Consider the following 21,614-nt stretch of genomic DNA (forward strand, 5'->3'; position numbering starts at 1 on the left):
GTCAAAAAACCGGTCCAGCAAAATCTGCCTTCCAAAAACCGTATGGCATTCCTTTCCTTCTGCGCCCTGCCGTGTGCCCGTACAGCAGTTTACAACCACATGTGGGGTGTTTCTGTAAACTACAGAATCAGGGCCATAAATAATGAGTTTTGTTTGGCTGTTAACCCTTGCTTTGTAACTGGAAAAAAAAAAATTAAAATGGAAAATCTGCCAAAAAAGTGAAATTTTGAAATTGTATCTCTATTTTCCATTAAATCTTGTGCAACACCTAAAGGGTTAACAAAGTTTGTAAAATCAGTTTTGAATACCTTGAGGGGTGTAGTTTATAGAATGGGGTCATTTTGGGTGGTTTCTATTATGTAAGACTCGCAAAGTGACTTCAGAGCTGTAGTGGTCCCTAAAAATTGGGTTTTTGTAAATTTCTGAAAAATTTCAAGATTTGCTTCTAAACTTCTAAGCCTTGTAACATCCCCAAAAAATAAAATATAATTCCCAAAATGATCCAAACATGAAGTAGACATATGGGGAATGTAAAGTAATTTTATAGAAGTAGAGAAACTGAAACTTTGAAATGTGCAAATTTTTCAAAATTTTTGGTAAATTCGTTTTTTTTATGCAAAACAAATTTTTTTTTGGACTTCATTTTACCAGTGTCATGAAGTACAATATGTGACGAAAAAACAATCTCAGAACGGCCTGGATAAGTCGAAGCGTTTTAAAGTTATCAGCACTTAAAGTGACACTGATCAGATTTGCAAAAAATGGCCAAGTCCTTAAGGTGAAATAGGGCTGAGTCCTTAAGGGGTTAAAATAAATGTTGCAGGTTAAACAGAATCTTTTCCCATAAAACCATATAAATCTGCTCAGGGACATGCTTCATGCAGACCAGACACCGTGATCAGCGACAGGTTCCATTGAAGGTGTTATCCATGTTCCTGCCCTTGATTACAGTAAATACTTTTTCATTGGTACATATGAAATGGATCACGTGCTGTCAGTTCTGTATGCATGAGAATAAATCTCTCACCACAGTCATCAATATCACTGCTGTGAGCGCTACGTCCTTCTTCTCGGGGATCTCGGCAGCACAGTGTAGTCACACGTGCTTGATCCTCTCACTTAAAGCACTTTTAGATGCTGCGAGATGATGTGCAGTGTAATCCTGAAGAGGAAGTAGCGCTGGGCTGCTGGGAGTCGGACATCTGCCGATGACCTATCCTCTGGCTTTTCTGTGAGCGCTATGGCCTTCTCATAGCTTACTATGCACAGCGCCGTACATTGTATAGCGGTTAGTATCGTGCTCAGTCCCATTCACTTCGATGGGGCTGAGCTGCTCCTAGGCCACATGACATGTGAACGTGTCATCACTAGTCTAGGGAAGCTGTGAGGAGGATGCTGCACTACTGCCAGCACCTCTGCCTTCTCAAACAGCTGAACGGCGGGGGCTCCAAGTGTTGGTCCCCCATCGATCAGGTACTGATTAACCTATCTAGGAGGAGAGGGCATCGGTTCTAAAGTCTTGGAAAACCCCTTTAAATCATAATTTCTGGGCAGCAGATCATGCTGTGCGAACAGGGATCTGCTGCCAGATACAATGAATTTGTATGTGGACAAATGATGGGAGTAGTGATTGATCGTCTCCATACAGTGGAGGTGATTGCTGCATGAAAATGCTGCTTTTTCCTCCACTGAGGAATGGTCCCTTCCCTTGCCTGCTCCCATCAGGCAGTCTAAATATTAGGATCAGTAAATCTGCCCTCATGTGTATCAGATATCTAGTGGCTTCCAGTAAATGTACAGCCAGGTCCATAAATATTGGGACATGGACACAATTCTAACATTTTTGGCTCTATACACCACCACAATGGATTTGAAATGAAACAAACAAGATGTGCTTTACCTGCAGACTGTCAGCTTTAATTTGAGGGTATTTACATCCAAATCAGGTGAACGGTGTAGGAATTAAGGGACGATTGGCTTCTCAGCTGTTCCATGGCCAGGTGTGTGTTATTCCCTCATTATCCCAATTACAATGAGCAGATAAAAGGTCCAGAGTTCATTACAAGTCTTCTATTTGCATTTGGAATCTGTTGCTCTCAACTCTCAAGATGAGATCCAAAGAGCTGTCACTATCAGTGAAGCAAGCCATCATTAGGCTGAATAAAAAAAAAAAAAACATCAGAGAGATAGCAAAAACATTAGGCCTGGCCAAAACAACTGTTTGGAACATTCTTAAAAAGAAGGAACGCACCAGTGAGCTCAGCAACACCAAAAGACCCAGAAGACCACGGAAAACAACTGTGGTGATGACCGAAGAATTAATTCCCTGGTGAAGAAAACACCCTTCACAACAGTTGGCCAGATCAAGAACACTCTCCAGGAGGTAGGTGTATGTGTGTCAAAGTCAACAATCAAGAGAAGACTTCACCAGAGTGAATACAGAGGGTTCACCACAAGATGTAAACCATTGGTGAGCCTCAAAAACAGGAAGGCCAGATTAGAGTTTACCAAACGACATCTCAAAAAGCCTTCACAGTTCTGGAACAACATCCTATGGACAGATGAGATCAAGATCAACTTGTACCAGAGTGATGGGAAGAGATGAGTATGGAGAAGGAAAGGAACTGCTCATGATCCTAAGCATACCACCTCATGAGTGAAGCATGGTGGTGGTAGTGTCATGGCGTGGGCATGTATGGCTGTCAATGGAACTGGTTCTCTTGTATTTATTGATGATGTGACTGCTGACAAAAGCAGCAGGATGAATTCTGAAGTGTTTCGGGCAATATTATCTGCTCATATTCAGCCAAATGCTTCAGAACTCATTAGACGGCGCTTCACAGTGCAAATGGACAATGACCCAAAGCATACTGCAAAAGCAACCAAAGAGTTTTTTAAGGGAAAGAAGTGGAATGTTATGCAATGGCCAAGTCAATGACCTGACCTGAATCCGATTGAGCATGAATTTCACTTGCTGAAGGGAAAATGCCCCAAGAACAAGCAGGAACTGAGGACAGTTGCAGTAGAGGCCTGGCAGAACATCACCAGGGATGAAACCCAGCGTCTGGTGAGGTCTATGCGTTCCAGACTTCAGGCTGTAATTGACTGCAAAGGATTTGCAACCAAGTATTAAAAAGTGAAAGTTTGATTTATAATTATTATTCTGTCCCATTACTTTTGGTTCCTTAACAAGTTGGAGGCACATATGCAAACTGTTGTAATTCCTGCACCGTTCACCTGATTTGGATGTAAATACCCTCAAATTAAAGCTGACAGTCTGCAGGTAAAGCACATCTTGTATGTTTGTTTCATTTCAAACCCATTGTGGTGGTGTATAGAGCCTTAAATGTTAAAATTGTGTAAATGTCCCAATATTTATGGACCTGGCTGTAGTTGGTCCGATGTCAATATGATGGGAATGTGTTATAAGCAGTCAGATTCTGCTTAATGCATCAATTACACAAAGGGTTAAAATCCTACCCTGACTATGTACTAGTAACTAGCCCATGCCAGCTGCCAAGAAGTCCACTGTTTGTCAGCATAATCACATTTAACAATAGAAATGTGACCCTGTATCTGGAAATAAATGCGTGTACATCATACCGTGCTGCATCAGCACACATAGCAGTGCCATCTCCTCGTCTGTGGACCATCCCGAGACCTCTTCAATAAGAAGGGAATTCTCCAACAACAAATCTATTGCTCGTATTGCATGGAAGTTGTGATCTTCTGGGGTCTCCAGCGTAAGAAACCCTCTGTGTTGAGGCGCCATTAAACCTGATAGATGAAAGTTCTGTACCGGGGACTCTCCAGCTATTAAAGGGGATGTCTCATTAAGACAACTTATCCCGTCCATGGGATGGGGGATAAGTGTCTGATTGGTTGGGATCCGACTATTGGGGCCCCTGCTGATCACAAAAATAGGGCCTGTGCTCCCCAGATTGAATAGAGTCTCTTCATTTAGCTCTGGCTGCTGGAGATAGCCAGGCGCTTGTACTGTGCTATCCTTAGCAGTCCGATAACGGTGAATGGAGAAGTGGATACGCAAGCTCATCTGCTGCTCCATATAAATGGGGAGCATGGGCCCAGTAATCAGAAACAGCCCCTCTAACTCTGAAAAACACAACAGGGTATTAAATTGTGGACATCACTGTATGTATATACGTTTGGAGCATTTTCTCAACCTCTGCCAAAAGTTACAGCGTATGGGCATAGAGTGGCAAAAAAGTGTGGTGTAGTGATTTTTTTCAACTATATCTCACTGTATAGGAGACCACACTTTCCTTTAAGGTAAAAATAAAAAAATGACGATGCCATACCAGCCCTATAAATTAGTTTGGTATAGGCGCCAGGAATGTTTACAGCGATGGATGAGCTGCCGAGAGGAATGGTGGGAGGTTACTGACAACTGCTGCCATGAAATGTAGGGCTCACTGTCAGAAATGTAGGGCTCACTGTCAGAGCCCCCTGCAGTGTTACTCACTGGTTTTTTTCTTATGGAAATGCCCTTTATTATAACATAAAACACTTTTATGCATTCCGGGAGAAGAACACATTTGATCTTTTTTCGTTATCTAGGTTTCAGAATAAATTCTACAAGTGACAAATATCAGCAGGCGGCTGGAGATAACAAATGATAATTCTCTGCTGCCTGTGCGGTTTATTAGGCAGCCACCAGTCTGGTAATCAGACCTTTTATTGCACACTATGATCTACAGTTCATGGAGTCACCGGAATACTGCGCCGCTTTCTGGAGATTTCATGGGTTACCCACAAGTGTAAGGCCTCTTTCACACAAACGTTGCGGGTGCGTTGCGGGAACATACGCGATTTTTCCACGCGAGTGCAAAACATTGTAATGCGTTTTGCACGCACGTGAGAAAAATCAGCATGTTTGGTACCCAAACCCGAACTTCTTCACAGAAGTTCGGGCTTGGGATCAGTGTTCTGTAGATTGTATTATTTTCCCTTATAACATGGTTATAAGGAAAAGTAATAGCATTCTGAATACAGAATGCATAGTACAATAGCGCTGGAGGGGTTAAAAAAATTAATAATTTAACTCACCTTAATCCACTTGCTCGCGCAGCCGGCATCTCTTCTGTCTTCTTCTTTTCTGTGTGCAGGAAAAGGACCTGTGGTGACGTCATTGCGCTCATCACATGATCTTTTACCATGGTGATGGATCATGTGATGACCGGAGTGACGTCACCACAGGTCCTTTTCCTCCTGCACAGCAAAGAAGACGACAGAAGAGAAGCCGGGCTGCGCGATCAAGTGGATTAGAGTGAGTTAAATTATTATTATTTTTTATTTATTTTTTAACCCCTCCAGCCCTATTGTACTATGCATTCTGTATTCAGAATGCTATTATTTTCCCTTATAACCATGTTATAAGGGAAAATAATAATGATCGGGTCCCCATCCCGATCGTCACCTAGCAACCGTGCATGAAAATCACACCACACCCGCACTTGCTTGCGGATGCTTGTGATTTTCACGCAACCCCATTCATTTCTATGGGGCCTGCGTTACGTGAAAAACGCACAAAGAGGAGCATGCTGTGATTTTCACGCAACGCACAAGTGATGCGTGAAAATCACCGCTCATGTGCACAGCCCCATAGAAATGAATGGATCCGGATACAGTGCGGGTGCAATGCGTTCAACTCACGCATCGCATCCGCGCGGAATACTCGCCCGTGTGAAAGGGGCCTAAGGCCCTTGTTCGGGGAATCAGGGGATAATGTGTACAGTTCTCATACATAACCCCACAGCTACGTATTCATAGTGGAGGGGTAAAGAAACTGGACCTCAGGATTGGATTTCTATAATGGAGGATGGATTAACTCTGCTGCTCAATAGACAACAAATTACATTTTAAGAACATCTGTCAGCATGATCAATTCTAGTAAACCATACTGCCTGTTAGGGTTGATCATGCTTAGTGAAACACCCCCTGGTTTGTAGCAATCGGTTCTGTCGTTTTAGAGAATTTAAACTTTAGTTCATAAGCTGATTAGGTGTTCGGAGCACCACCTTAGGCACTCCCTGCCTGGCCCTGAAATCTCGCTCATGCACCATTGACAGTTCAGCTGTCCCTGTTAGGCTAGTATCACACTTGTGTTTATCGCATCCAGCAGGGTGTTCCTGCCAGATACTGCCGTTCACCACCGGACCCCATTGACTGGGTTGGGATCTGGCCAGACAAAAACTGGTGCATGCATTCAAAGAACTCTGATGGGTTTATAAACCCAAGTGTGAATATAACCTGAATGAGATCCTAACTGCGCATGCTCTGTACAAACTCATACCAGCGCATGTGTGACAACTCAGGCCCAGGCAGGAGGACAGTGAGAATGCCTTGCCCTGTTCTTCCATGAGGGGAAAAAGCGCTGGAGAAGCAGAGCTCTGAGCACCAAACCAGCATAAGAATTGAAGTACAGATTTTCAAAAATGGGTACAAGACAAAGGTGTTTCACTCAGCACGATCAACCCTAGCAGGCAATATGCCTTCTTTACTAGGGTTGATCATGCTGTCCACCATTAATGTATATAGCCAGGAGTCCTCTGTAATGGCCATCATTGTTATACACTCTTCTAGGACATGTCTAATTATACAGGATGGTCCCTCGACTAGGATTTCTCTAGAGCAGCTAAAGCAGAGAATAAATGAAGGGCATGATGGAAAATTATGGACATTATGGATAACCATCGACTTTTAAAGGGATGCCAGATTTAGGAAAGGGACATTAAGACTACGTCTACACTTAGAGATGGATTTTTTTGCGACTGTTGCATCGCAGTCGCGCGACAAATGTCGTCGTGTAGACCTAGCCTAATTAGGAGTTGGCAGTCCAGAGTTAAAAAGTGACTCCAACTGAAAATAATCCCCTGGATAAAACTTCCATTTAATTACGTCATTGAAATTCACTGATGCTCCTGGCTCTAATGCATTTGGTAAAACATAGGGTTGGACAGGTTCTGCTTTTTAGGTTTGTCCTTTTTCGTGGCAGGTGTGTAGGTTTGGGCAGTCCTAAGTATGTCAACACCACAACTCAAAATGTCCTTGGACTCCATGGATTGCCATGCTGAGGACTCTCCAGATGAGGTTGGGGTGAGTATGTAAAATTCATGTACCAATGCTCCATTCACTTCCATGGGACTGCCAAAGAGAGTACTAAACTCTAAGGTTCAGCTCTGGAGGACCTGACACATCTGCTCATTACACTGGTAGCTCATTGATTTACATTTACACCATGTAATGCTATATTCTCCCTGTGGTGGCGCTGCAGAAGAAGGTAACACTTGCTACCAGGTCCTCATCGCTGGTGGTCCTGCCAGTAGTACAGCGTGTGTTCAGCTTACTTCAGAGGGTCCGTATAATAAGACTGTGTCGCTGCTCAGGAAAACAAGCGTCTACATTGTGGCTGAGAATAATCCTGGTGCTGAACAAAAACAAATGGCCGGTTGTTACCGTGAAAAGAATGAGAGCTGGCGGCAGCCTAGAACTGCAGATGTAAGAGGCCCAGGCATATAGGGGGGTATTATCGGTCTTGAATAACCCATGTAAGGCGCCGATCCAGCACTGACGCTGTGTTGCTCCCAAAAGGTTTTTTCTCCAATACGGATTGTGTGATTGGTGGTCGGATGACAAAGGTTATTAACCAAGCAGTGGTGTCCTGTGCATCCTCTAAGAAGCCTACTCCAGTGCTGTGCTCGCCTTATCATACCGTATAAGCCACTGTATTCATTCCATCTTCCTCTTTAAAAGTGTTTTGCCATGATTAACACATCTCCCCTCTATCCACAGGACAGGCCATAACTACCTGACTGCTGGGATCCCCACTGATCCTCCATTGTGATGAAGCTGCAGGTCAAGAACACCTAACAAAAACCGCTGAGAAGCAATATCATCCAAAAGCTGTGTGGAACAACCTGGGGAGCGCTCCTCGGCTCCGAGTCTTGTATTCCAAGCATCCCGGTATGGCTTAACAGCCCACATATACAAAACATAGACACCCAACTGAACAACACTGCGCATGATATCAGGGACTGTCAAATCAACCCCCACATACTGGCTGCCAACATTAAGCTATATCCCCCCCCCCCCCCCCCACCACCACACCTGCGGAGGAAAAATGCTCTAAAGAGAGAATATAAAAAGATAATGGACAACAGAAACCTGCCGACACACAGGGACATAGAAGATGCCAATTGTGGCAGACTCCGATCCCGTAAACCACCTACCAAAACAGCAAAAATGGAGGAAGGGTACAACCTCACCAATGCATGGATCCAAGTACATAACATGCATCAAAACAACATGCCTATTCCATGCATTACCCAAACTCCACCGGGTTTCCACCTGCCACGCAAAACCTGGTCCACGCTAAACAGGATTAGAACAGAGCATGTGAAGTGCGCATACCTCCTACACAAATGGGGCAAACAGCCACCCCCACTCTGTGATTGCGGAAATAACCAGACTATAAAACACATGATAGAAGAATGTCCGACAAGGTCCTATGACGGCAGCCCAGAAAATTTCACTTATATAGACAAATTGGATGTTTGTCTATAAACTGACAAAGCCAGCTCTGCCACACCTACATATTCACTCTGCTTCATTATTGTTACCTTATTTTGTAAGTGTTGAGCTTATGCATTAGTATATGCCTATGGATGCGCTTATGCATTTTTAGGCCTCTTTCACACTTGCGTTGTCCGGATCCGTCGTGCACTCCATTTGCCGGAGGTGCCCGCCGGATCCGTAACACCGCAAGTGAACTGAAAGCATTTGAAGACGGATCCGTCTTCAAAATGCGTTCAGTGTTACTATGGCACCCAGGACGCTATTAAAGTCCTGGTTGCCATAGTAGTAGTGGGGAGCGGTATACTTACAGTCCGTGCGGCTCCCGGGGCGCTCCAGAATGACGTCAGAGCGCCACATGCGCATGGATGACGTGATCCATGCGATCACGTCATCCATGAGCGTGGGGCGCCCTGACGTCACTCTGGAGTGCCCGGGGAGCCGCACGGACGGTAAGTATACTGCTCCCCCGCTCCCCACTACACTTACCATGGCTGCCAGGACTTTAGCGGAGTCCTGGCAGCCTTGGTAACTATTCAGAAAAAGCTAATCGTCGGATCCGGCAATGCGCCGAAACAACGTTTAGCTTAAGGCTGGATCCGGATTAATGCCTTTCAATGGGCATTAATTCCGGATCCGGCCTTGCGGCAAGTGTTCAGGATTTTTGGCCGGAGCAAAAAGCGCAGCATGCTGCGGTATTTTCTCCGGCCAAAAAACGTTCCGGTCCGGAACTGAAGACATCCTGATGCATCCTGAACAGATTTCTCTCCATTCAGAATGCATTGGGATAAAACTGATCAGGATTCTTCCGGCATAGAGCCCCGACGACGGAACTCTATGCCGGAAGACAAGAACGCAAGTGTGAAAGAGCCCTTATGTGTTGCTATTTTAGTGTCTATGGCATACGATACAGAAACAAATGCAGGACAAGTATGTGTCCTGCTGCTCCATTCACTCTCTGTGGGAGATCAGCACAGACAGAACTCTGCTACTTCCAGCAGTCTCATAAGGGATGAATGAAGAGGCTGGGCACACAATCAACATGCCACTTCATCATGAGACGGAAAAATGACCTGCATTCCACCTTTTACTCATGGCACAACCTGTTTAGTGGGGATCCCTACACTATAAGGCACTGTTTTTTTTTCTTCATCTAGTTAGTTTCGGAATAACAGAGACATGGCTAGATGATAGCTATGGTTGGATCATGAAAACCGGAGGAGGGGGGGGGTCTGCCTTTATGTAAAGTCCTGTCTAAAGCCCACAGTCCGAGAAGCTATAAGTGAGGGACATGAACATGTGGAGTCCCTGTGGGTAGAGATACATGGAGGCAAAAATAATAATTATTATAATAAATTATTAATAGGAGTTTATTATAAACCACCTAATATACCGGAGTCCACAGAAAATATACTACTAAACGAGATAGACGAGGCGGCAAATCATAATGAGGTGGTTATTATGGGGGACTTCAACTACCCAGATATAGACTGGGAAACTGAAACTTGTATATCTCATAAGGGAAACAGCTTCTTGGCAATAACCAAAGACAATTACTTTTCCCAACTGGTTCAGGACCCGACTAGAGGGACGGCCATACTGGACTTAGTATTAACCAATAGACCTGACAGAACAGAAGATGTGCAGGTTGGGGGGACATGTGGGAAATAGTGACCAATCCTAAAATGTAATTGTTAATTAAACTTTTTTAACCTTTTTTTATTGTTAACTTAATTTATACCTTAAGGCCCCTTTCAGATGAGCGAGTGTCACACTCCAGACTCACAGCACAGCTCCCGTCCTGACCTCCCAGCACTGCCGGGGTCACATAGCATTATATTGATTTATGATGCTATGTAAACCTTAGAGGTCTGGAATGTATTGGATAACACTGACATAATGCTGTCACTGTTATCTAATACATTCCAGAACTGTAAGGGTTACATAGCATCATAAATCAATATAATGACCCCGGCAGTGCTGTGAGTCTGGAGTGTGACGTATGGTGGTGGTTTCTGGTTACTGAAGCCCACGACCACTATACACTGTACGGCTTCCGGTTACTTCCAGTGGATGTGGCTCCTGCTTGTAGCTGATCGGTGGGGGCGGTTTATCAAACTCTAAGGCTGGGTTCACACGGGCGCTGCGGGACAATGTGCAGGTGCGTTGCGGGAACACCCACGATTTTTCCGCGCGAGTGCAAAACATTGTAATGCGTTTTGCACTCGCGTGAGAAAAATCGCGCATGTTTGGTACCCAAACCCGAACTTCTTCACAGAAGTTCGGGCTTGGGATCGGTGTTCTGTAGATTGTATTATTTCCCCTCATAACATAGTTATAAGGGAACATAATAGCATTCTGAATACAGACTGCATAGTAAACTAGCACTGGAGGGGTTAAAAAAAATAATTTAACTCACCTTAGTCCACTTGATCGCGTAGCCCGGCATCTCCTTCTGTCTCCTTTGCTGAACAGGACCTGTGGTGAGCATTAATTACAGGTAAAGGACCTTTGGTGACGTCACTCCGGTCATCACATGATCCATCACCATGGTAAAAGATCATGTGATGACCGGAGTGACGTCACCAAAGGTCCTTTACCTGTAATGAATGCTCACCACAGGTCCTGTTCAGCAAAGGAGACAGAAGGGGATGCCGGCTACGCGATCAAGTGGACTAAGGTGAGTTAAATAATTTTTTCTTTTTTTTAACCCCTCCAGCGCTGTTTTACTATGCATTCTGTATTCACAATGCTATTATTTTCCCTTATAACCATCCCGATCGTCTCCTAGCAACCGTGCATGAAAATCGCACCGCATCCGCACTTGCTTGCGATTTTCATGCAGCCCCATTCACTTCTATGGGGCCTGCGTTGCGTGAAAAACGCAGAATATAGAGCATGCTGCGATTTTCACGCAACGCACAAGTGATGCGTGAAAATCACCGCTCATGTGAACAGCCCCATAGAAATGAATGGGTCGGTATTCAGTGCGGGTGCAATGCGTTCACCTCACGCATCGCATACGCGCGGAATACTCGCCGGTGTGAAAGGGGCCTAAGTCCTGGTAAACACCCTTTAAGGGTGCCTGATGCTCTAGTATGTAAACATGTAGTAACTCCCTCTGCTGCAGACAAACCAGAGATCAAAGCCTGAAACCAAACGCATTTTCCGTAATTTCTATAAGATTTATTTTAAGTCTATTCTGCATGTTATAAATACAAACAAGAAGGAAAATAAAAATGCTGAAGTCCATTAAAAATAGTATTGTAGTAAATTTTAAACCAAACCCGCCAGAGTCCTGAAAAAACGCAAAGCAGATTAATGGAATGACAATGTGTCTAGCATTATAAAGTAAGTCCATCCTTGGAGACTTATTACTTAGTACAAGCTGAAAGCGCCATCAATATCTCATCTATTAAATCAACATTAAAGTAAATTACACAGCACTCACCGCGCCGCTTCAAAATTACCTCATGGCCTTAACTACAACTCCACAAAATGCTAAATCAATCAACATTGCTGAATTCATTTGCACATAGCAGTGGTCTCCAACCAGTTTTTGTTTTTTGCAAAACTACAACTCCCAGCATTCCTTAATAGCTTACGGCAAAAGTCAGCAAACTACAACTCCCAGCTTGGCTGCACACACAACTCCTATAAAAACAGAGCATGCTGGGATTTGTATTTTCTTAAGATCTGGTGCGCCAAAGGTTGCCGACTCCTGGCCTATGTGAATTGTAGTCTTGTAATCAAAGGAGACCACAGCCATAGTAGGATGAACAAACACGTCTCGACAGAAAGACTCCAAACCCAAGTGTAATATTGGCATTCTGCGGTATAACTCACCTGCGAGGAGAAGGTGCATACAAGAAAATCCGATTGTGATAAGAAATGGATGTCTAGGATCACGCCTCGCAAGGAATTTTCTGTGTATCGATTATGGAGACCGGCTGACCAGGATATGGAGTTGTCGCTGATGAACTCGTACTGGGGGTATCTGCAGCAGAAGCCGAACAGTTAGAGGTTTATACACAGCACCCCCCTATTGTGAGGGTGTCCATAAGACTTATTATAAAATACTGATTGTAGCCATAAAGCTGCGGCTCTTACACTGACAAACTTGGGACGTCGATGTATACTGTTTATTTTTTGCTAACGGGTAGGGACAGGGAACATTTTTCTCTTTTACTTTATTTAGGGAAAACCTTTATTTATAGTAGAAAACTAGGGCTGAAATGTCCCTTAGCAGCAATATTTTTCAGAGCCTCTTCTAAGGGACATCCATCTTCCTAACAGTGCGGTGCTGTATTAGGAAGACGTGCTGGGAGCTGGCGGGCGTCTGCCCTCACATAGTGGGGCTAATAAAGTGATAACTAGTGTACATATATATGAATATATCAATATATAAACTTCATTGCTGCTCGCTAATCAGCGCAGTCAGTGAGCTCCCCCTTTACTCAGTAACCAGAGATGTTGATGTGAGCGGTAAGCGCTCAGTACTGGCAATGTAGGGGAGCTATTTTACTGTATATAGGGACAGTAATATACTATATCTGTCCCTATATACAGTAGAGGAGCTTCCACCTGCATTGCCTGTACTGAGCGCTTACCGCTCACATCAACATCTCTGGTTACTCGGCATGCCGGGAGTACAGGGGGGAGCTCACTGACGGCGCTGATTAGCGAGCAGCAATGAAGTTTATATATTGATATATTCATATATATGTACACTAGTTAACACTTTATCAGCCCCACTATGTGAGGGCAGACGCCCGCCAGCTCCCAGCACGTCTTCCTAATACAGCACTGCACTGTTAGGAAGATGGATGTCCCTTAGAAGAGGCTCTGAAAAATATTGCTGCTAAGGGACATTTCAGCCCTAGTTTCCCCTAAATAATGTTCCCTTTCCCTGTCCCTACCCATTTGCAAAAAAAGAAATATGACAGTAAAACTTTAATGGACAGCCATTCACTTGGAGATTTGTCAGGCTGAGACTTTCCCTGGTAAAATCCAAAGTCTCCAGAAGGGGCACAAACGCCCGCTCTACTTGCGTGTTCTAATCGGCCCTCACCCGGTGACCAGTTCCCTTTAAGAAATGTCTAACTACTGGATAATTAAAAACTGCACAGTAAAATTTGTCGAGTCAATGACAGAACAATCCTCCTAATTTCTCTAAAAGGATGAGGGGGTTTTACACTGAGCTCTTTCATGTACAACCCATTTGCATTTTACGTCTCATTTTCCTCCAATGAATAGGAGAGGCCCAGTCACTCATGAAGGATACAGCAGCGCTATAATAATTATGCTCTAATATATCTGAAGCCACTTGTGGACTGGAACATATCTCCAGCCGTTCAGCGTGTCATTTCTCTGCGCTCATCTTTCACCAGAGCAGTAGTGATCGTCGTCACACCGCTTCTCGCTCCATTATTAGAGGAATTTCAGTCTCTTGCGTTAAGCTCTCCAGCTAAAACTTGATTTGTCAAATTAAAGATTTTACACTCTCTTGCATTCCTGCGCTCAGAGGCATCATCTGCGATTCACATGTAAAGTATTCAGCATACTCAGGGTGATAAAATGTCTCCTTAGGTGGGTTTTTCACCTTCTAGGGGCCTTTCTGCCAGACCCCCCCAACTGGACCTGTGAAGGGAAGCATACTTACCTGCTCCATGCTTGCTGAGTTCGGGCTCCTTCGGTCCTTCGCCGCTGCTGCCTCACTCTAATCTCTGTTTGAAGCAGGTCTCGTGGCTGCTGCAGCGGAGAAGTCTGCCCCGTGTCACGTCATGCATGGGGGACACGTCACCGCTGCAGCAGCTACATGACCTGCGTCATGTAAACCACAACGAGGCAGCGGTGTTGGGGGCCAAAGGACCTGGAACCCAGCAGCAAGGAGCAGGTAAGTATGAGGTGTCTGGCAGAAAGGCCCCCAAAAAGGCAAACAATCACTTTAAAACAATGGCACCCCTCAAAATTTGGGGGGTGAATTTATTTTTCACTAAAATTGATTAAAATGGAAGAAAAGTAGTTTTATTAATTTTCCAGGAGGTTGACATACAAGACCCTTGTCTTGTCTGGTTTTAAAACCACTGGATCAAAAACCTGAGCGTCCGGCAGCACACTTACTTGGACTTTGCCTCTTTAAGTAATCCTGGGTCATCTGTTGCTAAGTAAACGCGTTTCTTGTCAATCTGCATCCTGCGGGCAAGCAGCTGAAAATGTTCTTCAACATGCACCATGTATTCTTCAATTGGGTGGAACGCCGCCTCCGTCCCTACTTTATCGGTTCTTCTAACATGGACTCTAAGAAACATAAGAAAGAATCATGTAAATAATAATTAGGTCTCGTTAGTCAGATGAGAAACAAGTTATTCGTTTTTACAGGGATCTACAAAGCAGTCAATGTCAGGTTTCCATAACACATATTCACCAGAATAAATGAGAACATAACACTGCCTGGATAGTCAATCTAAAATTGACAGCATTGCTGCAGGATAAGAATGATTCAGCATTATGCAAGCTACCACATGGTGATGGTACATACAGTCTGCAGTACATGCCCTGGATCCTTCATTCTGCTTGGGCTTTGAGAATGGAACCTAAAAGTTCAGCCTGAGCAGGGTGGAAGTGGGAGGGCTGCTTTAACCGTTCATATCTTGGACTCTATAGGATGTTTCAGCTGCTTTCACTCCTGACCAGAATTCTAAAGCTATATCTTCCAATGTAATGCTGCAATATTGATCTTGTTTTAAAGTTTAGATCCTCAACTTTCAAACAAGTCCAGGGCCATATGTAGGTCCTACAGTGCCCGAGATATGAAGGGTTAGAATAAGGTTATCATATTACTTAGGCCTTATGCACACGACCGTTGTGTGTTTTGGGATCCGCAAAACACGGATGGCGTCCGTGTGCGTTCCGCAATTTGCGGAACGGCACGGGCAGCCATTAATATAACTGCCTATTCTTGTCTGCAAATGGATAAGAATAGGACAGGTTATATATTTTTTATTTTTTTTGCGGACCACGGAGCGGAGCAACGGATGAATGGGTCCGCATGCAAGCCGCAAAAGCTGTGGCTCGGATGCGGACCAAAACAAAGTTTGTGTGCATTAGGCCTTAGTGTAAGAAGGTACCTGGAATCATCGTGAATGGAAGGTATGTGTCACCGAGGTTCCTGGCCTCGGTGAAGTAAGAGCCGGTATTTTATGTGTCAGCAGCAGCTATTGCTAATCGACACTGTGAGATTTAGCATGGCTGTCATAGCTGATCCGGGACGGCTCTTACTGCGAGTAGTCGAAAAGTGCTGGGTGGGTGACTACTCCCCATGTTCCAGGCCGGGTTTTGCCAGGCATAAAAACCAGCCAGCACTGCCAGGTGTGGTGGATTTACCTCCCTCTGACAGTGGAGCTCAGGAGTCTGTGTGCTGTGAACTGAGGGCTGTGCTGGGATTTGAGGTTTGACCTGGGCTGGAGGACTCAGGCCCCTCTAAAGGGGAACAGGCCGCCTATGGACTTGATGAGGCTGAACGGTTAACAGGATGTGAATTAACACCCAGGAGAAAAGGTGACTTTTATTGTTTATGGACTTTCCTAGTGTGTGAACAAACACCAAGCAACCTGCATTTTGTTATACACCAATGTGTGAATAAACACTGCTGTTTGATTCAAGAACTGTGTACTTTGCCTCTATACTGCATCCGCTAGTCCTGTCTACCTGAGCGAATCCCCACATTAAATATTACTTTTTTAATCTCCCGCTCTAAAAATAAAATAATAAAAAGCTAGTTAATACCCTATGTACCCCAAAATGGTTCCTAAAAAAACTACAACTTGTCCTGCAAAATTCAAGGTCTCATATAGCTAAATTGAAGAAACAAAAAAATAAAAAGTGGCTTCTGCAAATGGGTACCTAACCACTGAAACACAAAGGAGGAAAATTTTTACTGGTCCTTAAAGGGAACCGGTCATCAACTTTATGCTGCCCATACTAATGGCAGAATAAAGTAGAGACAGGTGAGTTGATTTCAGCGGTCTGTCATTTAAAAGTTAAAAGTAAGCTGTTGCCGAGAACCAACATCACAATCATGGCACACTGGGCCTGGATTAGAGTCACGGCCACCTGAGAAGAGTCATGGCTATTCATAAATTCCTGCCCACCTGCTGATTGACAGTCTTCTACCTAGTTTTCTCCCTAGAAGAGAACTGCCAATCATCAGCAGATTGCGAGAGAGCAAGAGATTATGAATAACTGACTCTTCTCAAGTAGATTTGACTCTTTTCAAGGCCTGGGCTGCAATGATTATGATGCTGGTTCTCAGCAACCACTTACTTTTAGCTCATGAGTGACACACCGCTGACATCAGCATTTCTGTCACTATTTTATGCTGCCCTCAGTGAGTTCAGCAAAAAGTTGATGACATGTTTCCTTTAAGGCTAAAATTAGTTATGTTACTAAGGGGTTAAAATGCACTTCAGTCACCTAATTTATGTGCCAGATATATTTACTTCAGACATTTCAAAATATTTTCAGGAGGGGTTTCACAAATTTAATGTGACTGTTGGGGGTACAGAGGACCCATCACCACAAAATCAGTGCAATCTGCAGGCACTATGTTGAGCAGATTGACATATAGTTTTCATGGGAAAAGTTTCTTGAAACTTGTAATTTATACATTTAAATCTCTCCTTTTTCTGATTTCATTGTACATGCGGAGGTGTTATCAGTAATAGCATTCTCTGTGTAAGTGTGTATACAGAGATAGCTGTCAGTCACTGATGGCTGTACACGGGAGGTGTTATCAGTAATAGCATTCTCTGTGTAAGTGTGTATACAGAGATAGCTGTACACAGGGAGGTGTTATCTGTGATTGTTAGCATTCTCTGTGTAAGTGTGTATACAGAGATAGCTGTACACGGGAGGTGTTATCAGTGATTGATAGCATTCTCTGTGTAAGTGTGTATACAGAGATAGCTGTACACAGGGAGGTGTTATCTGTGATTGTTAGCATTCTCTGTGTAAGTGTGTATACAGAGATAGCTGTCAGTCACTGATAGCTGTATACAGGGGAGGTGTTATCAGTGATTGATCGTATTCTCTGTGTAAGTGTGTATACATATATAGCTGTTAATGAAATCAGAAATAGCAGGGATAAAATGTATAAATTACAAGTTTTACTGAATCTTTTCCTGCAAAACTGTATATCAATCTTCTCTGGTACTGCCTGCAGATTACACTGCATTTAGTGTGTCAAGTCCTCTTTAACGGAGTGGCAAGGGCCATGACCAAGTAAAGCACAATTCACTGTGCATTACACAACACTATTTTCCTGCAGCATGAAACCCAGGGAGAGGGGCAGCTTTCTAATCCCGATATGGCGCTGCTTATGACAGGCTGTTATGGCATATCCACTGTATATATACCGTTGCTGGGACCTCTATCAATGCTTGTCCCCGGAAACTCCTATTCTCTGAACCAGTGCATGTACCCCAATGCTCGTTAAACTTCTGAAAACCCTTCAAGTCACTCATACATACATTAACACAGTGATTAATTCTGATGAAGTGAACAAAGGGGCCCCTGGCACTTCTACGGCATTGGCGTCTTGAATGCTCATGCTTAGACTTAGCACCCTATGTTATTTTCCCACTTATGTGGGTGACACGCCTTAGTGTGCCTGCAGTGTAATGAATGTCTGCCAGCATTCTGTGACCCGCTGCATGATGTTCAATCCTAATAACAGGTTACTTACCCAATTACAGGATGTTTAAATCCTAGTTTTTTGGTGGATTCCTCTATTTCTTTTTCCAGCCATGCTTGTGGCCTAATCAAATACTTGACGAACTGAGAGACCCACCAAACGGCTGGATCCCCATGTAAACGTATTAAGCGATCTGCAAGATCCTCGGGCACACCAAGTGGTAGATAAGGGGGTCTCGGGTGAAGGCTGTCAACGATTGGCAACTCCACAACTTGAACATCTTTGTCATTCGCCTCACCTGCAACAAGGAAATAGGAAAGTAAATGGTATAGAACGGCATCAAGATGTCAATATCTACTGGGCAGCCTCTAGGTATTGTCTGCAGGGAAAAAAGCAAAAAAAAATAAAAAAAAATTTCCAAGGACTATTACTGTGATTTAACATTGTCTGGTATTGCAGCCTTCAACATTTCATTGTATATAAAGGACAGCTTTACATTACTAACATCTGAGAACTCAGTAGTCACCTCAGATATGCACGGAATACACAAAAGCACCCAACTTCTTCTAAAGTGACTCTGTCCTCATTCCCAGTAGCCATTATTCACCTTATTGTCCCATATACCAGAAAAGAGAACACAAACTGGCTATAGATGGGACATACGTCAATATATACGGAGTGATGGAAAAAAAGCCTGCAAGAAGCTTTGATAATCGTAGGACCCCACAATAAAACCAAGAATAGCCTCCCACTAATAGCTCTGCCAGATGTCCTGTGCCTTTATAATGCCAACGTCCACCATTCAATTATTAGGTCCAAAATTTCTTTGTGGCAGAGCTTTGTTTTTAATAAAAGACATCATTTTACCTACTAACAGCAAATAAAATGTCACATCACACTGTTACACGTGCAAACAATAGAACTAAGGATTAGGGATTATTTTGGATTACACTGATAACTATACCTACTATACATGAAAAATGGTAGCTACATTTATGTGTCGGGCCCATCTACCGTCGTCAAGGTGGCTTCTGCAAATGGGTACCTAACACTAACAGAACTGCCTCTCCTGGACCTAAGCCTACAATGATCAGGGTGGTGTAGGAACCAGCGATATTTATACTCCGCGTAGAAGTCCTGGGCAGACAGAGCTGTTTAATTCCAGGGTAGGAGCAACAACATAACCGCTGTTTGCAGGGGTATGAGGCGTCAGACCACGCTGAGCAGATATTAAAATTCTGGATTAACCCCTTCAAGGTAAGTAAATTGAATGTTACTATTTTACTTTTTAGGCCTATCGAAAGCTTTTTATTCTATGGAAAATCTGTTTAAGGGCTCATTCACACGACCAGTCCGCAAATCACAAACCCACAAAACAGGGATACCAGCCAAGTGCACGCCACAATTTCATTTTTAACTCCTGCAGAGCTGTCCTATCCTTGTCCGCAAAACAGACAAGTATAGGACATCTTCTGTCTTTTTTGCAGTGCTGCAGTGTGGACATACGGATGCGGAGAGCACACGGTGTGCCGATTGCATCTTTTACGGCCCCCATTGAAATGAATAGGTCGGCAAAACGGTCGTGTGCATGAGCCCTTAAACTCATTCAGAATACGAGGAATAGTAAATGAAATGTGTTTGCATGCTGTGGGGATCAATACACGCAGGATCTGGATTTTGGGCAAATTCTCAAGGCACAATGGTGGCTTACAGGGGGAACTTCATGTGAGCGATCAGGTTTATATAATAAGGCTACTTTCACACTTGCGTTTTTCTTTTCCGGCATAGAGTTCCGTCACAGGGGCTCTATACCGGAAAATAACTGATCAGGCATATCCCCATGCACTCTGAATGGAGAGTAATCCGTTCAGTTTGCATCAGGATGTCTTCAGTTCAGTCGTTTTGACTGATCAGGCAAAAGAGAAAACCGTAGCATGCTACGGTTTTATCTCCGGCAAAAAAAACTGAAGACTTGCCTGAATGCCGGATCCGGCATTTTTTTCCATAGGAATGTATTAGTGCCGGATCCGGCATTCAAAATACCGGAATGCCGGATCCGTCCTTCCGGTCTGCGCATGCGCAGACCTTTAAAAATGAAAAAAAAAAAAAAACGGATCCGTTTTGCCTGATGACACCGGAAAAACGGATCCGGTATTGCAATGCATTTTTCTGACTGATCAGGCATTTTTCTGACTGATCAGGATCCTGATCAGTCTGAAAAATGCCTGATCAGTCAGAAAAAATGACATCCGTTTGCATACAGTTTGCCTGATCAGGCAGTCAGTTCAGGCAACGGAACTGCCTGCCGGAATCAAACAACGCAAGTGTGAAAGTACCCTAAGCTGGTGGTGTACACCGAGTAATACCCTGCTACCACACCAGCTGAAGATTTACCCCATTCACAATGCTGATTTACCCTCTGCCATTCATCACATTCCAGGGTGACGTATGAGACGGTGATCACAATGCCCAGGCTTACAGGCTAACAATCATATGCCTACACAGGAGGCCGTGTTTCCATAGTGTCACAGACAATACCAGGATCTGTGGCCAGGACTCATCATCATCATCTGGAGATGGTCTTATGGTAGTTATCAGGCATTCGTACTTCAAGTGTAACTGTGGAGCAATTTAAAGGGTTTAGAAACATCTTATAGATGACTCCATTTTAAAGTGTCCACTTAGCGTTCACAAAACCTTTGACATGTCATAGGTCAACCAAAAATATAAACCCTATTCTGGCCCCTAGAACTTTTTTGTAGTTATGTGTACAGCTGTGAGAAAATTTGGGAGGAGGTAAAAGGACCAAAAAACAATGTGCCGTATGGGATAAATTTTATTATATTTTAATAGTACTCACACAGCAATGCCTAGGATGTTTATTTTTGATTTAGATTTTCGGGAAAGGTGGCGAATAATTTTTTTTTAGTTTTTAAAAAACAAATTTTTGGCACTTTTAAAAAGTTCCCCTAGGGAACTGGAACAAGCAGGCATCAGATAGCTTCTCTCATAGATCTCAATGCATTAGCACTGAAGTCTATAGACTTGCACTGCCCTGGGAGCCACCCAAGCCCTTCTTACTGCTGCCAGCCAAGTACATAGTGATCTGATGCTCTCAGCGGTAATGAATGCCGGCAGAATCAGGTGACTGCAGACGTCTTCCTGAATTCAATTGTATGGTTGTCCTCAGGATGGTGAGACAGTTGAATACTGCAGTGTGGCATATCATTTAGAGAACTGGAGGACAGAACTTGCAGTTAGTGATGACCACCACAGAGGGACAGCTTCTGGGGCAGTATTTAGAGTGCACTGTGGTATTTAGTTCTAC

The 21,614-nt window shown here is 43.8% G+C and overlaps 1 protein-coding gene across 4 annotated transcripts in view; it reads right to left on the reverse strand.

The window, feature by feature from the left end:
* Positions 1–21,614, reverse strand: part of FUT8 (fucosyltransferase 8) — a 172,686-nt gene that overhangs the window by 9,636 nt on the left and 141,436 nt on the right. For all 4 annotated transcript variants that reach the window (XM_040411702.1, XM_040411701.1, XM_040411703.1 and 1 more), the window contains 3 exons: positions 18,338–18,584; positions 14,716–14,892; positions 12,439–12,589 (listed from right to left, as the gene is read on the reverse strand). In XM_040411702.1, the coding sequence (XP_040267636.1) occupies positions 12,439–12,589; positions 14,716–14,892; positions 18,338–18,584 (575 nt within the window). The remainder of the gene's footprint in view (positions 1–12,438; positions 12,590–14,715; positions 14,893–18,337; positions 18,585–21,614) is intronic.

The sequence above is a fragment of the Bufo bufo genome, chromosome 11 (genome assembly GCF_905171765.1).
Source record: "Bufo bufo chromosome 11, aBufBuf1.1, whole genome shotgun sequence".
NCBI classification, from domain to species: domain Eukaryota; kingdom Metazoa; phylum Chordata; class Amphibia; order Anura; family Bufonidae; genus Bufo; species Bufo bufo.